This window comes from Sprattus sprattus, assembly GCF_963457725.1.
Source record: "Sprattus sprattus genome assembly, chromosome: 10".
Classification (NCBI taxonomy): domain Eukaryota; kingdom Metazoa; phylum Chordata; class Actinopteri; order Clupeiformes; family Clupeidae; genus Sprattus; species Sprattus sprattus.
In genome coordinates, this window is record NC_137908.1 from 23,686,129 (window position 1) to 23,702,946 (window position 16,818).

The 16,818-nt window shown below is 41.4% G+C and overlaps 1 protein-coding gene across 1 annotated transcript in view; it reads left to right on the forward strand.

Moving 5' to 3' along the window:
* hdac11 (histone deacetylase 11) overlaps positions 1 to 16,818 on the forward strand; it is a 33,185-nt gene that overhangs the window by 899 nt on the left and 15,468 nt on the right. The window contains exons 3-8 of the mRNA XM_080846346.1: positions 129 to 277; positions 1,202 to 1,302; positions 2,767 to 2,883; positions 9,646 to 9,688; positions 13,173 to 13,249; positions 15,791 to 15,853. Of these exons, the coding sequence (XP_080702472.1) occupies positions 129 to 277; positions 1,202 to 1,302; positions 2,767 to 2,883; positions 9,646 to 9,688; positions 13,173 to 13,249; positions 15,791 to 15,853 (550 nt within the window). The remainder of the gene's footprint in view (positions 1 to 128; positions 278 to 1,201; positions 1,303 to 2,766; positions 2,884 to 9,645; positions 9,689 to 13,172; positions 13,250 to 15,790; positions 15,854 to 16,818) is intronic.

Below are 16,818 nucleotides of genomic sequence, written 5' to 3' on the forward strand. Positions count from 1 at the left end.
TCTATCAGATAGAGACATTAGTAAATAGTCAAAAAGTCACAAATAAAGGCAAGTAGTGATATATTGATGTTTCAGTTTAAGGTATTCAGCAGATTACTTGTTCTGTGTTCGTAATGTATCTCCTGAAGTGGCCACCATACAGAGCTCTACATCGAGGTCCCCCCAACATGCCTGCCCATCGTTTATTCTCCTGAATATAACATCACCTTCATGGGTCTGGAGAAGCTACATCCCTTTGATGCGGGCAAATGGGGAAAGGTCATTCACTTCTTGAAAGGTATGACTGGTAACAACACACACACACACACACACACACACACACACACACACACACACACACACACACACACACACACACTCACACACACACACAAACACACACACTCTCTCTCACTCTCTCTCTTTTAACCCCCCCCACACACAGACACAGACACAGACACACACAGACACACACAGACACACACACACACACACACACACACACACACACACACACACACACACACACACACACACACACACACACACACACACACACACACACACACACACCGTTGCCACAAAGGGACTTAGCATAATGTAGTAACTGCATAATGTAATATATGGGTAATGTGGGAAAAGGAAAATGGAATCAAACCAGGGCAGTGGCTTCTGAAAAGAGTAGGTGAAGGGATTGGGAGATGTGGGTCTCTGGCTCATAGACTGATGGTGTGTGTGTGTGTGTGTGTGTGTGTGTGTGTGTGTGTGTGTGTGTGTGTGTGTGTGTGTGTGTGTGTGTGTGTGTGTGTGTGTGTGTGGTGAGTGAATGCAGAGTGGCAGAGTGGAGATAATTAGGAGAGGTGAACCCCCCTGCGGGAACCTCGGCTTTGAACTCAAGGTCAAGAACTGTGGAACTCTGGCAAGACTTCACGTAACACTTATCAGCACTCTCTTTCACTCTCTTTCTTTCACACTCTTTTACTTTTATTTTGTATTTCTCTTATGTTTATTTGTTGGTAAACCATCCTGTGCTAACAGCCATAACCTAATTTTTTACATGAAAGACATGAAGTTGTTGCAATGAATTTTGAAGAGTTTTCTGGTGCTCATGTGAATGCTAATGTCCTTTAGACTCCTCTGCCTATGTGTCAGATAAGACACTCACGTTTCTTTCATAGAGCATTTACATTTGTTTTCCCCCACTCCTGTTACTCTCATGCAGAGGACCAGTTTATCACAGACGACAACATAGTGGCTGCCAGAGAGGCCACGGAAGAGGACCTGCTTGTTGTTCACACCAAGCGCTACCTGAGCAAACTGAAGGTACCTGAAGCTGGCCCATGGCTACCACAGTGCCTTAAAGTACAGTGCCTTAAAGTGCAGTGCCTTAAAAAAAGTAGTCTTCTTCTGAGCATCACATCGCACTCCACCTAGTCTAGCTGACTTTGTGTTGCATCTGTTACTCATCACACTGATGGCAAAACGTTACCTTCACAAAAAAAGAGATGTATTTCTTGTTAGGGGTTGTATATGGGAATATATGATTGGGAAGTATTTTATTAACAAGAGCTCATTTAGAGGTAGGGAACTAGTTGATTGATTACTTGAGGAGAACAAAGAAATGATGTCAAGGTCTTTTTTGCATTGTACCTGGTCTCTTTAATAAAAACTTAACAACTGGTGATACCAATCTCTGGCATACAGGTTGTTTTCAAAGTAATGCCTGTGCAATGCTTTCTGCATTTTATTGTTGTGCATTTCTATCAGACAAGCATAAGAGGAACAATAAAATGCACCAGATTGTTTGTGAGAGAATCATCCCGCCTAGAGCATTTCTTGCACATGGCTGCACAGCCAAGTCCCTCGTGCATGCATGGATTATCCCCTGCTGAATTTGTTTTACCATCAGGCAAAGTGAGGACTAAATAATGAATTGGAAGTCAGTTTTGTTTAACGTACATACTCATAGCATCTGTGGCTGCCATCATTGTTGCAAGCTAAATCATTGCATATTTAAGCATACTTTATATTAGACAGCCTTTGTGACACTGTGCATTGTGTATGATGATTACACTATTACACTCTATGCAATGGTACAGTTACACTGTTACAAAGGCTGTGGACTGTAAAGTGTTGCCCATCTGTGTCCTCATCCCATGGTGTTGCATAGAAATAACACACGGCTCATTGCACTGTGGTGTAGACAGCTCCTGCCGGTAGATCCTTGCTCCTTCTCGTTCTCCTTCTCTGTGTCGCTTGGGGGGGCGTAGGGGTGGTTCTCACACTTTGAAATGCATCTGTGGTTTTATTCTCTCCCCTTTCCTGCATGCAGACCCATGTCTTGGAGAGCTCAAGAGAGGTATCGGTTTCACTGTGCCTGAATCAACTCTTTGCTTTTAGTTTTATTGATCTGTTTTTTTTTCTCGAAATTAGAAGAATCTAATTTATAGATAAGTATGAAGAACTCCTAGAATGTTCTTTATTCTCCTTTGACATTTTGCCACCAGTTTACATTTTCATTTAGTGACCGCCTGTGTCAGGAATGCTGCAAAGAACAAAGCATCCATTACTTTTACTTCCTTTTTGTTGTATGATTTATCATGCACTGTATAGTGATTCCTCATTTTAGTGCTATATGCTTTCATTCACTGTTTATGTTTGTATGTAATACATTTTTTCTTCGGGTATAGTGTTTCATGCTGATGGATAATTGGAAGACCGTTGGGGTTGGAAAAGTAAAAATACATGGATGGATGTTTACTTGTGTGTGCTTGTTGTTATTTGCAGTGGTCTTTGGTGGTAGCCACAATTACAGAGATTCCACCTGTCTTGTTTCTACCCAACTTCCTGGTCCAGCGTAAAGTCCTCCGACCTCTGCGCACTCAAACAGGGGGCACCATCATGGTAGGTGTGGTTCTTGTATCAAGAATTACCAGGCAGAATTGTCACAATAGCAGTTAAAAAAAACAACATTATTGGCCTTGCAACCAAATTGTCAAATGTGTGTGTGCGTGCGTGTGTGTGGCCGTGTGTGTGTGTGTATGGGTGAATGTTTGTGTGTGTGTGTGTGCCTCTATGTTTATTTGCATTTGCAGCTCCAGGCTATTATTCTAAAATATAGCATATTCAGTGAGGTGATGAGGATTGCTCTGCTGGCCTGGTCCACTCCTTGGCCTGCTCTGTGTACCATATTAAAGGCCCGCTGGCCGTGTCCACTCCGTGGCCTGCTCTGTGTACCATATTAAAGGCCTGCTGGCCCGGGGATGTTTCACCGACCCCCTCATTGCCCAGTCTTTCTATCACTAAGATCCAGCCCTTTGCTGCAATGCTGCCAACACTCAAACCAACCTAGTTTTGCGAAATGAGGTTAAAGTAACACTATGCAACAATTTGCCACTTTTTGAGGTATGGTTTTTATAGGCAACTAGTTTTGGTACCATCCTCAAATTCATTTTGATAGCATATGGTCACCTGAAGGACAGATAAAAACCTGTTTCTTCCCACTAGCCATCCAGGATATGCCCTATGTAGTTTTGTGTACCGGGCTGGAACACCCTGCAAATATGGAGTCAGTTAGTGTGTTGGCAAGTTTCTATCAGTGTCAGCTGGGCTGTCGGTGGTGTTTGCAAGGTTTTTGCATGCCTTTTAGGTAGTTAGCTTACTTGTTTTAGAACAGAACTCCGTATTGCTGCTTTAAGTTAAGGTAAGTTAAGTTAAGTAATGAGATACGGCAAGTCAGTAAGATCAGTACTTGCATTTGCAGGTAGGCCAAGACTTTTTTTAATGCAAGAAAGAAAAATGATTAATGAGTGTTGTATAAGTGTTGTTCGGTTTGGTTTTTTGGCGTAGCTTTTACAATCCAGCACCCTCTCAAGACTACTACAAACAAGGAGTAGAGCGTGTTTCCTTTGTGTTTTCACTGATAAAATATTGAATTGATACTGGCACATTCATCTGATGCGCTTCCAGCTCCATTCTCTCTGTGACTGCAGTGAATATCCTGAAATAATCCAGCAAGTCTTCTTGGGATCTGATTTAATGTTTTATTCTCAAACAAGTATTTTAGGCAAGGCAGAGTTTTTTTTCTGAGCCTTTGCTGAGGGTCCTCTCTGGCAGAAGGTATAATAATTTGGCCTCCTTAAAAACTTTGAACAGCTGTGATAGAGAGGCACCTAAGGCTTATTCAGGTGGAAACAAATCACAAAGTGCCTCCAATGAAATTATGAAAGCATACTCTTATGACTTTATGATTTTCCGTGTGGGAGTAATGGAGAAACAAACAAGAAAAGAAAAAAGAAAAACATGCTGCATTATATTTTTCTCATTAGCATTCAGTGTATTAGCGGAGTACTGAATGGGCGTGATGCTCTTGTTGCTTGGTGTGTTTGTGTGTTTTTTGTATTGATGCAACTCATTAGTTTGCCGCTGAGGTACAGAGCATAAGCCTGTGTGTGGCTTTGGGAGAAAATCTCGGGATTGGTGTGTACTGGGTGTCTTTGCACTATCAGTGTCCTACACAGCTTTAGACATCACAAGAGCAGAGGGGTTCAAGAAAAAAGGTATAGTGGCTTTGGCAGAAAGACAGAAAGGTGGAATGCCAGGATGATTGATAAAGAGGGACTTTGTCAAAGACAAAGAAAGAAAGTAAGAAAGAAAGACAGACACAATGCCAGGATGAGGGAAAAAGAGGGAGAGAGATAGAGGAAGTGGCTGAGAGTTTGAATGTGAAGCACAGCACAAAGGGAGAGAGGCTGTGTGAGAGAGATTCAGAGAACTACAGACCGTGGGGACATTTGAGGGTTTTTTCACACTTCTGTGTGGGATATCTTTGGGCTTTTACCCCTGCCAGGACACTGGACATGACGTGGGCCAACATCCTGGCAAAATCCCCGGAAGAATCACCCTCAGAACCTACCCCTACAGTCTTCAACACATGGCGTCTTGCTAGCGAGCATTCCAACCAAGTTTTAGAGATCCGGTATAAATCCTAAATGTCAGAAAAGAGGGAGAAGGGGGGGGGGATTCACCGTAGACTCAGAAGCATAGGTCCTTGTGACCTCTGTAAGCTTCCTGCACTACCAACATGCATTCTCTCTTAAACAAGTTAGATGCTGAAATTGTGGCCCTAATTCAAACACGAAGGGAATGAAAACCATCCTCTTGCTTCCACTTAAACATGGCTTAGTGATTTGGACTGAGACAAGGGGGGGGGGGGGGGGGGTTGTTATAAACACTGTCTTTGTTGGTTGATGTATTTACAGTCTCACTCCGTCCTTCTGTTTGCCTTGCAAATTCCAGCAGGTTTTTTTCACCATGGTCTACACACATCTGTGAGCCAATGTGTCCACAGCTGCACAGCTGATTGCTGATTGTTAGTGTCAATCTACCCAGATGCCTCTAAATCTATCCCCAGTGTTTTTCACCATTGCTTTTGCAAGACTTTGAGGCCATTTGAACAGTATGTGACTTGTGCCACCACACAAAAGAACTCAAATCGAATCAACCTTTGTTAGAGTTCAGTGAGCAGTGCTTACAAATCTCTGGCCGTGACTTCCTGTCACAATAGAGTGTATCTTATGCCGATACACGTACTCTCCTTCAGGCGCCTTGAGTGGGTGGAGAGAGCAGTGAAGAGGTAGTCAGAGGACAGTGTTTCCTCACTTCAAGCTAGTTTTGAATAAACAGTTTTATGATGCTTGTGGTAATATTAATTAACTTAGGGTGACATTGTCTCAGCATGGTCTTAACAGACATTCTGTGTCGACTCAGTTATTCTGACGAGCATGGCTGTTATTTATCCAAACAACAAGCCTTCGGGCGACAAAAGAGCTTAAATCAGTTATTAAAAAAAAGGCACAGACATATGTCTGTGGCCCCTTTGAAGATTGTCTCCAGAGAAGGGGCGAAATGAAGTAAGGTGGTCTTAAATGAAGTAAATGGATAGGAAGATAGAAATGCAAGGCAGCAGTGGCAATGTTCGAACAGCTTAGCCAGAGATGAGAACAGAAGCCTCCAATAATCAACGTGAAAATGAGACCCAACAATTTATCAGTGCCAGTAGGGTGTTCGATTCAGATTTGCCAAACAGTTTTAACAATTTTTTTTTCCCGCTTCGGAAGGTCAGAGTTTATCTTGTACCTCTTGTTGGCCAGATACCTACAGTTTAGGGAACATCAACTATAATACTCATCCCAAAAATCTGAAAAATACTCACATTTCTTTATTGAGAAGATCTTTTACGAATTAATTGTCTCCCTCGTTGATGGCAAGTTAGGGTGTAAAGGATGCAAAGCTCTTATCCTCAATAAGGTTTTTAAGGCACCCCATAGTTCCATATGCATTGACCACATCTTTTCCTGTGCACTATTTTGCATGTAATGCTGGTATGGCAGAGGTCACAGCCCGTCTCATACCTTTGCAATGAACGTGTACACTTCCTAGCGAACAAACCATCATGATCAACAACTTTTTTATTCGATTCACTTCAAATAACAAGTAGAAAGAGCAGAAAAAGGCGAATAAATGAGGGAATTTTATTTCACTCATGTATTATTTCTGATAGCTGGTTAGTCTGCTCTCTGTCTCTATCCCTGTATCCCTATATCCAACGAGACTCTGTCTACTATTTTCACACACATTTTTCAGAAACAGATGAAATTAAAATCAGTCACTGAAAACAGTTCAGTAAAGTGTGTCACATTTGGCAGGATCGAGTTTGTTAATAGAAAGAGAGAGAGAGAGACACACACACACACACACACACCACCTATAATTTGTTTGAGTGCTATCAGAAGCGATGGCAGTCCAATCTAGTGGAGTTGAAGTGTGTATGTGTGTGGATGTTGGGGGGGTCAGGGCTATGACAGTCTGTGTCAAGGTTACCCTGACAGGTCATTATGAGACCACGGGGAGGTGTCTCCATCCATCTGAGGGAATAAACTGAAGCACCATAAGTCAGGTAGGAATGTGAGACTTAATTATCACGTGCTGAACTTCAACAGCTGAACCTCTTCCGCATCCATGCAGTTAGAGGAGCCAACTATATGAGCACATGCTATGGTTGCTGAGATAGGTTCCATTATTTATAAGACTACCCCTGACACACACACACACACACACACACAGTTTATGCTTAGATGTGTTTGTCGCTTTTGCTTTGATGGTGATAAAGCATTGATTTCTTCCCAGACAAAAAGTGAATGACGAGCTGGGTTGTGTCTCTTCAGAGCGTCCTTATCCTTCTCCTGGACAAAGCACCTCAATCAGTGAGGCTGTGCATACGTGCTAATGTGTGTTATTACTCTGCTGTCAGCCAAGGAAATTGGCTTTCTCAGGAACATACAGAAGAGAGGTAGAAGTATTCATGTGCGTTTGCACTCGGACACACATACAATTGGCGAATACAATTGGCACGCACACACACAGTGGCATATATCTGTTTTGTTGCCTGGCTTTGAGCACTTTTGAAGAGAGGTGTGGTGGTGGGGGGGGGGGAGGGGGGGGGCTGATGGTCACGGAAATTATGGGTTTTCTCCCAAGCAAACAGCACAATATCCCCTTGCTTGTTCTCAGCTGTCCAGATTGTCCTATTGCAGTTGCATTCACAGCAGGAAATGCATTTGTCTCGGAGCTGTCACTGTAGGCTTAAATATTGCCTCCTGCTGTCATTTGAAAGGTCCTTCATGTTGGCCCCTTTGAAAGATAGATGTTTCAAGGGATTTAGCAAAAGTTGTGAACAGACTGGACTTGGTGGCCTGATTATTTTATAAGTCAACACCTGTAACACACACACACACACACACACAAGCAAACACCTGTAATACTCACACATACAAGCAAACACCTGTATCACAAAACGAGATAAGTAAACACCTGTAGTACACAACAAAACAAGCACACACCCGTAACATAGGCACACAAGCAAACATCTGTAACACAAGCAAACACCTGTAGTTCACAACTAAACAAGCAAACACCTGTAACACACAAGCAAACACCTGTAGTACACAAGCAGATGAGCAGATAAGCAAAAACCTGAAACACACACACACACACAAACACACACACAAATGCAGTACTAAACCAGTGAGTCCATTACTGTGGCCACACCAGCCGGCCACTTGTTCCTTAAGTCGGTGATGACGGACAGCATCCTGATTCCATGGATCTTATGCAGAGACACGTAGCGGTCTCGATGGGGGGAGGCATTATTGGGTGCTGGGGGGGATTGGGTGCTGGGGGGAGGGACGGAGATGGGTCTGGCCGTGCCGTGACTAGATGAAGTGGCTCTGAAGCTCATTATGACAGGCCTGAAGTGGTATGTGGAGAGGCACAGAGGAGGGCGCTGGGAGACAAAAAACGACCCACCTGTGATCATCGTGACACACACAAACAGGTGCGTGCACACTCGCACACACACACACACACACACACGTGCTCAGACACACACGTGCGCACACACATGCACGCACACAGACACACACAATCACACACACACTTGTGCTGGTGTTTTTTTAATCTTGTCTGGTGAGGATGGTTCTGCAGCAAAGTTGAATTATTCATTGGAGACAACCTGTGTGTGACTGAGAATAGTGTTGGTGTTGTATCAGCCTAGCTTCCTCCCACTCCCGCATCTCCCATTCAACACCCAGCATTACCAGTTTACTGATGGACATAATTTCTCTCACCCGTTGGACTGATTCATTCCCCTATTTAACCCACTCGTTGTGAAATTTACTCTTGCCAAGGTCTTCTCTAAGGACTTCAAACTTTAAACACACCAGTTTGTCTTTACCTGGATGATCTGGTCCTTTTTTGCTTCTCTTCAGTTTTTGGACAGTATCTCGGTGCAGTTTCCTAATTTGCATTCAGTTTGTGGTTTGCGGCGCTGTTTTGGAGAAGTGTGTCTTCATGTATACACTGTGTGTGTGTGTGTGTGTGTGTGTGTGTGTGTGTGTGTGTGTGTGTGTGTGTGTGTATGCGTCTGTGTGTGTCTATGTTTATGTCTATGTGTTTAATCCAATCTTTATTAATGACCTTGGCATCAAAACCAGTACAAAAAAAAGCACAGTTCTCCGCCGAAGCCAAATACCTCCAAGTGTTCTCCTCTTTAAGTCACATATTGATTCCTAAATTGGATTCTATCACAGAAGAGAATTATAAGATGAGAAATGATTCCTACCCCTTGGACCAGAGGGAGTTAAACTAGTTGTATGAAAGTGTATGGTTGGAGCTCAGATGCACAATGCTGAATTATGTTCTGTGTGAACATGTAGGCTCCGCTGAGAATCTGCAGAATGCAGAATACAGAAATCATGAAATCAAAAGGAAATCATGCAGAAATCAGATACAGAATAATGTATGCAAAAAGTTACATCACATAGCCAACGCCAATGCAAAATATGTCTTATTATAATAATAATAATTATTATTATTAATAATATATTTCTTCTTCTTCTTCTTCTTCTTCTTCTTCTTCTTCTTCTTCTTCTTCTTCTTCTTCTTCTTCTTCTTCTTCTTCTTCTTCTTCTTCTTCTTCTTCTTCTTCTTCTTCTTATTATTATTATTATTAATAATATTAATAATATAAACGCTGTTAAATGGTTTAATGGTACCCTGATGACACGTAATGCCATTCTTTAAAGCATTCTTTATTCTTCATTTCAGGCAGGAAAGCTGGCCATGGATAGAGGATGGGCTATCAATGTAGGTGAGTTTTGACCACTTCGGTTTTGGACGTCCTCACTGTGCACAGCTAGTTTGCCATGAGATGAATGGATATTATCATCAGTTTTGTCATCCCATATTTATGTATTGTGTCAATAGACGTAAACATCATCTCAGGTAGGACGGCTTGAAATGTTTCATGATTTATTTATCATGTTAGTAGTCTACATTTTCTTGACAACTTGAAAAAGGTATAGAACCTACAGTATAGAATTTAAATTGCCAAACAGCAGACAGGTTATACTAGGAGAAATACATTCATTGGGCTGCAGTCTTGAGAAAAGGAAGATACAATACCTCCATGCCCACTAATGCCCAATGATGGCCACTGATGCCCACTGATGCCATGCAAGGTTTTCACCCAGAGCCCTAAAAGTCCTCACCACCCATTGTTTATCAAACTAAAGTACATTTTTTGAGAGCTTCCATCATTGTTGAGTCCTTGCTGTTAGATTCTTACTAAGTGGGGGTTGGGCTAAAGAGAAGCCTCCATCTTCTCTGAGCAGTTTGAAGCGAGGTCAGCAGATTCACATGTGGCCGATGATGCGTCAATGATGAACTGCTTGGTTATGTCGCATTGAAAAACATGATCTCAACAAACAACGGGCCACTCTTCATCTGGTGGTACTGCATGGATTTCCTTCAGACATTCCTCCCCTTGTGCACGCTCGTGCTGTATGGAGCTGACCGTGGCTAGTGTCTGAATAAACACATTCTTTCGCTAAGCCGTCTTCTACAAGTCTGTTATTCTGAACGAGCTAACTTGAACCAAGCCTGAGAACAGCACATTCTTTCAGTTACTATTACAAGAGTAGGTAGAGTAATGGAACATAAAACTAAGTCAATGGTGGCAATTAGCCACTATGCAGGTATGTAAATACTAGCGCAGAGTATGGGGTAGAATACGTGCATGACAGTGTGGTAGGGGTGGGTAGATTTAGGCTGAAGGTGGAGCGACTACAGCAGCATCTGGAGATAGTCTAGATGTATGAACAGTCAAATGTTAGAAAGCATTACAGTGATAAATATTGCAGAAAAACAATTAATCTGACTCTATAAAATACTAAATTACCTATAGTATTAACCAAACAGTATATACACCAATTGTGAGATCTTAATTTATGTAATAATATGGATCAAGAGGAGTTGTATGAATGGTTAAGGAATGAACCGTTTATTAATACAATACACAGCAAGCTCATATGTTACAAGTGTCAATCAAACTGAATGTAATATACAACCCAAATGAATAAGTACAACTGAATGAATGGGTGAGAGAAATGGTGAAGGAGACACAGACATAATGATAGAATTAGAGTGCAGGGGAAGAGAGGATCTCCACACTCAGACAGGAAAGGAGAAGCAGCAGCAGAAAAAGCGGAGGAAAAAGAGAAAAGAGCGAAGAGGACCCCCAAACACTTTAAAGTGGTTTTGTACTCTGCCCTCAGCCAGTCCCTTAAGGCCACAATCTATCCTTGATGCCTTAAGACAACATTCTCCCTCCACCAACCCTCGTTCTCTGGGTATGCTCAGGCAGAGTTTACAATGGGCTAATCAAATTACACAGCTATAGCAGGTACTTCAGATTAGAAGAAAACCATAATCAGACTACTGCCCACATCACAAGGATCAATTCAAGACCAAACATGTATATGCTTGGAAATCCCAAAACTCTTGAGGTTCTCTCTATGACCAGGCTCTCGGGTGCCTTATAGCAACCAATGAGAAACAAACAGTCCAGGTTTACAAGCTGGGGTGTGACCCCTACCTTTTGACCCCTTGCCAAACACTGGATGATTCAATCCAGAACATGGACATTCTTACAGTTAATTCTGCTTCACGTAGACAAGGAGGGGACAAAGTGAGAGGATAGAGTTTGGCAGCCAGTATGCATGTTTGTAATTAGATAGATAGATGGATACTTTATGTATCCCTGGGGAACTGTAGGACATCGAGTAGCTTATATACAACTCCCAAATAGTAGTGAAACTTACAAAACATAAATACACACAAATAGTAATGAGACAATAAACAAAAATTTAAAACTAAGTTGCAAAAGGCAAGCAAAAGTGAGAGATGACGTCTGTGCAAAGGGCTAATATAATCATTACAAGGATGGACAGTGGGTTGGTATGAGTTAAAGGATATGGTGATGAGGAACAATGGTTACACAGCCATCTGCATTTGCGAGCAAAGACATGCTATAAGATAGAGAACATTTGGTTAGTAAGCATCAACTTGATAAACAGATAAAGAGATACATTTGGGTAAACAGTAACAGTAGGTGATATGGCCACTTTATCAATATTAGCATAATATGATATAGAAGGAGAGGCTACCTGGCAAGCTGAATGGGAATTTTGTTGAATTGTTTGTAAGTTTAGTTTTGATGAGTTATGTTTAGTTATGGTTGCGTGACTTGGTGCATGGGGCTTTTAGTTATACAAGCATAGCAAAGGTGGCAGGATACAACAACAGTACACGTCACATGCTGTACCCGGGATCTGTAAAGGCCCACTTTCACAGAAGAGCATGCGCTGTCTGTAGCCCCCTTCTACTAAACACAACAACATGGCAAACAAGATGAACGAAGAATGTTGCGACAGGTGACAGGTTTTTGATGCAAAATGAATGACTATGGGATGCACTAAAGAGGAATGTCTTTAGTCTAGATTTCAAGATAGAAAGGGTGTCTGCTCAATTTTTTATAGCGTTACATATTTAATAGTGGTTTTATGACGAGTACTATACCATATACCACATATTTATAAACATCGAATCGACATTGCCGGTCATGAGTATTGTTTCTAAGCTTGCTGTGTGTTCTGCTGTGAGCTCTTAGGCTCTTTACTGTATGACGACTCATACAATATATTGCATTTGGACGGTTATGGAGTGTGATTTGTGTCAACGTTTACGTTTGCATGTGTAGGTTTATCGTCTGTACTTGCAGTGTGGACAATTCTGTCTTATTTTATTCTCAAGAAGACATTCCTTTGTGAGACGGCTTTGTGTTAGGATGGGGAGGGGGGAGGGGGTGTCTTTTACAATGACAGAGTCAATGTTAGGTGGCCATTTAATTGTTCATATATATTGATGGTTAAGAGCTTTTATGCTTAAATACAATTTCAGTGTATGTTTTTGCACAGTACAAAACTACTTTTCACAGTATGATTATTTGAAAGGGATTTTCGAGAAAAATACAAACATGACATGCATACTACTTATATATTATTATTTTTATATTACTTAACTTGTCTTTTGAACCATCGTTTAAAGTTGCTTAAATTTCACAGCATTTCAGAACCTCCATATTGTCTGAACATAGCCACGGACTCCTGGGGGTTTAAGCATCTTGTAGCGTAGCATACACACACACACACACACACACACACACACACACACACACACACACACACACACTCAAACTGTAGCATACACACTGAACCAATGATCCTCTGTCACAGGAGGGGGCTTCCACCACTGCTCCAGTGACAAGGGAGGAGGCTTCTGTGCTTATGCAGATATAACCCTAGCCATCAAGGTAAGCAACGTGAGATGCCATCTTCAGAATGTATGTCTTCATTGAGTAACGATCATTCAGTACTAATTATTCAGCATTTGTGTCGGATACTGTAATTGGTTGTGACAATGGGTCGTAGATCACAGCAAAGAGACGTTGAGATTACGACTCTGTGTGACGTCCTGTAATATTACATTGTGAATTTGATCTACTGTTTGTTTGTGTTTTGTTTAAGAATTCTATAATTCTTGAACAAACACAAATTATGATGAATATCAATCATTCATTCCAAAAGACTAATTTGTTTTAAGGATTATTTGTGAAACCTTGTATGTGGAACTCTCTCTCTCAGTTCTCTGACAGCGCAAAAAGCACAGAGGGGACTATTTTAGGTTGATGGTTACCAATAGGTTTATCTATGCACAAAAAAGTCCTCTTCATTACAGTTTTTTACGATCGGCTACACACAATTTTGACTGCTTTGTTTTGCTTTTCAATCGCCTCACACAATAAGCACAACCACACACCCAAAGAGCAAAAACATCAGATCCATTGCAAAATGAAACACTCTTGTAAAATCTATACACTCATTTAACAAAACCATATTTTGTTACCATATGAAACACACACATTGCATATACTGAATTCTGTTTGTACCACTTACACACTTCTGTTATAAACCTAAAACACTTTTAGCAATACTACTTCTCAGTGATTAGAGTAGTGTAAGTGAAGTACACAGAGAAAGTGAAAATACACAATACAGTAAAAACACTACACAAGACCAATGCTGATGAAAATATTATTTACGTAATTCTCAAATCAGTCAACATGTCAAGATGGAGAATCACAACAAAACATGTCCTAGTTTTCATGCTACTTCAGTAGTGTGCATAACACTGTAAGCTCAGCAAATATCAGACAAACGTGAAAACTTCTACTTCCACCTTGACCTCAGTCTCATGGCATGGACTCGGCCTCTTCCTCTTCCTCCTTCTCCTATTTCTTTGGATTCCCCCTCTCTCCCTCACTCTTCATCTTCTTCTTCTGACCCTTCCATTTTGGTTGAAGACAGATTACAGTTACTCATCTGCTGCATATCTATGGTGCTTAAACCTGTTTGTTGTGTCTACAATTAAGCAATCACGTGTGTTTGGGCACTTGATGGCTGTGTTTATTTAACCGGCTCATGTGTGGTAATTTGGCAGTCAGTGTTTTGGAATTGCAAGGAAGTGACCTCTTGATATACGTCTGTGTCTAAAGCATAAAAGTGTGTTTAGTGCTTTGCAAATCACTTGTGTGTATGGTTTCGCAAAAAGTGTGATGTTTAAATGTGCTTATAGTTGTGCAGATCTGAGCCGTTGTTTTGCTCCTTGAGTGAAGGTTTTGATAATTGTGTTACACTTTTGATTTGAGTGTGTATCCGATTGTAAAAAACTGTAAAATAGGTTTATCTATGCACAAAAGTCCTCTTTATTAAATTCATAGAATAAAAGGGTTATTTACCTCTGTCTCTACAACAGAACTGCCAAAGGTTCTACTCAGAGCAATGTTAAGGATTCTCAGTTGAGCCCTTATGGTGTTTTTCCCAGCTCAATATATGGCCATATTATGTACAGTACTTGGGCCATGAATAGGACGTTAAGGGCACTGCGGACCTTGATTGTCTGTGACTGGTGTCCAGACAGGGCTGTGTCTGTGTCTTGTCTGTGGCTGATGGCCAGACAGGGCTGAATCTGAGTCTTGATGTAACACAAATGAAATGCAGAAATACAAAAAGACAGTTGGGTCTGAAGATTCACATTTATCCATGAATACCATTATATCAGAAAAATATTTTTAAGTTCCATAAACCTAGCAGAGAATAAAGATTGACCTTATAATACAAACTTGAGTCTTATCAGTGTCCACAGATGGACTCATGATGGATGTGTACATCTAGGCTGCTGTTTCACACTAGTATTCATCTGAAGACTTCTAAGGCTGCAGTTTTACACTAGTATTCATCTGTGAAGACTTATTTTAACCCAGAGGATCCCTTAGTTCTACTATTCTCTAAAATGGAACTGTCCTGTGAAAAACCGAAGACCCATTCGTTTGTGTTTTCCTCCCGACACGGACATGCGTTGTCCTCGTTCTCACTTTTTAATGGGTCCGTTCCTTCTTTCATCTACTGTACCACATTTGTCTCTAGTCTCTTTCTTCCAGATACATTTAGAAGTGTCTCACTGCCAGTGGTTTTCTTTTTTGTCCTTTTATGTGGTTTTGCGATACGTCAATCTCTGAGGACAAATGGATGTTTTTAATAATTCATGTAAGACAAATTGTTTGGCTGTAAGCTTTGCACAAGTACATCTGAACTGAATCTGATCATCCTGCCACAGCTGCAGGTGGCATGGCACTCTGTGTGTCCTCTGATCTCTCGCTTTCTTCCCCCTTCTTTCTCTCTCTCTCTCTCTCCCTCTCTTTCTGGCTCTCCCCATCACACTCTCCCTCCATCTCACTGAGTCTGTCTCTCTCTCTCTTTCCCTCTCCCCACCTCTTTCTCTGTACTTCCTACAGTTCCTGTTTGAGCGAGTGGAAGGTGTTTGCCGGGCCACCATCATCGATCTGGATGCCCATCAGGTGAACAGCAGTCATTTTCTTCGGTTTCACTCAATCAATCCCCCTGCGAAGCATTAGCACCGCGGACAAGATAATACCACCTGTTTAGCGGTGCAATCAATGCCCTGCCATTCTGGCACCATTTATCCAATGCCTGCCTATGGATAGCTGTGCTGTTTCTGTTCTGCTGTTTGGCTTCCTTGCTTTGATTTTACAGGCTGTTTTTTTTCTGTACACAGTGTTTGTTTGGCCTTGTTTTTGGAGAGCCACGTAGCAAAGCTGCATAGGCACCCACTGTGTTTCCACCCTTTCTTACTATTATGGGAGTGCACCCTTCTGTTATTCTAGTTGTTTTCATAATGATGGTTTTTGGAGCCATTTTGACTCTCTTGTTTTGTGTGATTCCATTGCAGTGAAAACAGGCCAGACACATGCTTTCCAGTGTGCTTGTATATAGCTAGTTGATAGTCTGCTGTTTTTTTTTTTAATGGCTGGTTCTTATTTTCCAATTGTAAATGAATGGGGGGAAGTTATGTGTGTTGGTGGTATAGTGTTGATAGACAGATGACTCGGGTTTGATATCTGCCATTTGTAAGTTAAGATAAAAACTTGACCTCTAGTGATGTATTCAGGATCTGCACTTTGTTTGATCCAGTGAATTGAATGGCGAAGGTATATTTCTCCTGTGGTATACTGAGGATTTGCATCTGAAAGGCTGTAAGTTTCTGTCATGGAATATATTCAAACAACTGCATGCATGAGGAGAATTAAGATTCTTGTTCGACCTAACGTTACTGCAGTGCTGGATTGGTCTGTCTTAATCATCTTGTTACAAAATACCCAAGAGGTTAGGGACCTATCTTGTCAACTAGATGTATGTGGCTACAATATTGGGTTTAATCAAAAACCTTTAAAAGTTTCAGTGGCCACAAATTTTTCCCAAATGTAGCACAAATGATCCTCAGACAGAGATTATTAGACAGATT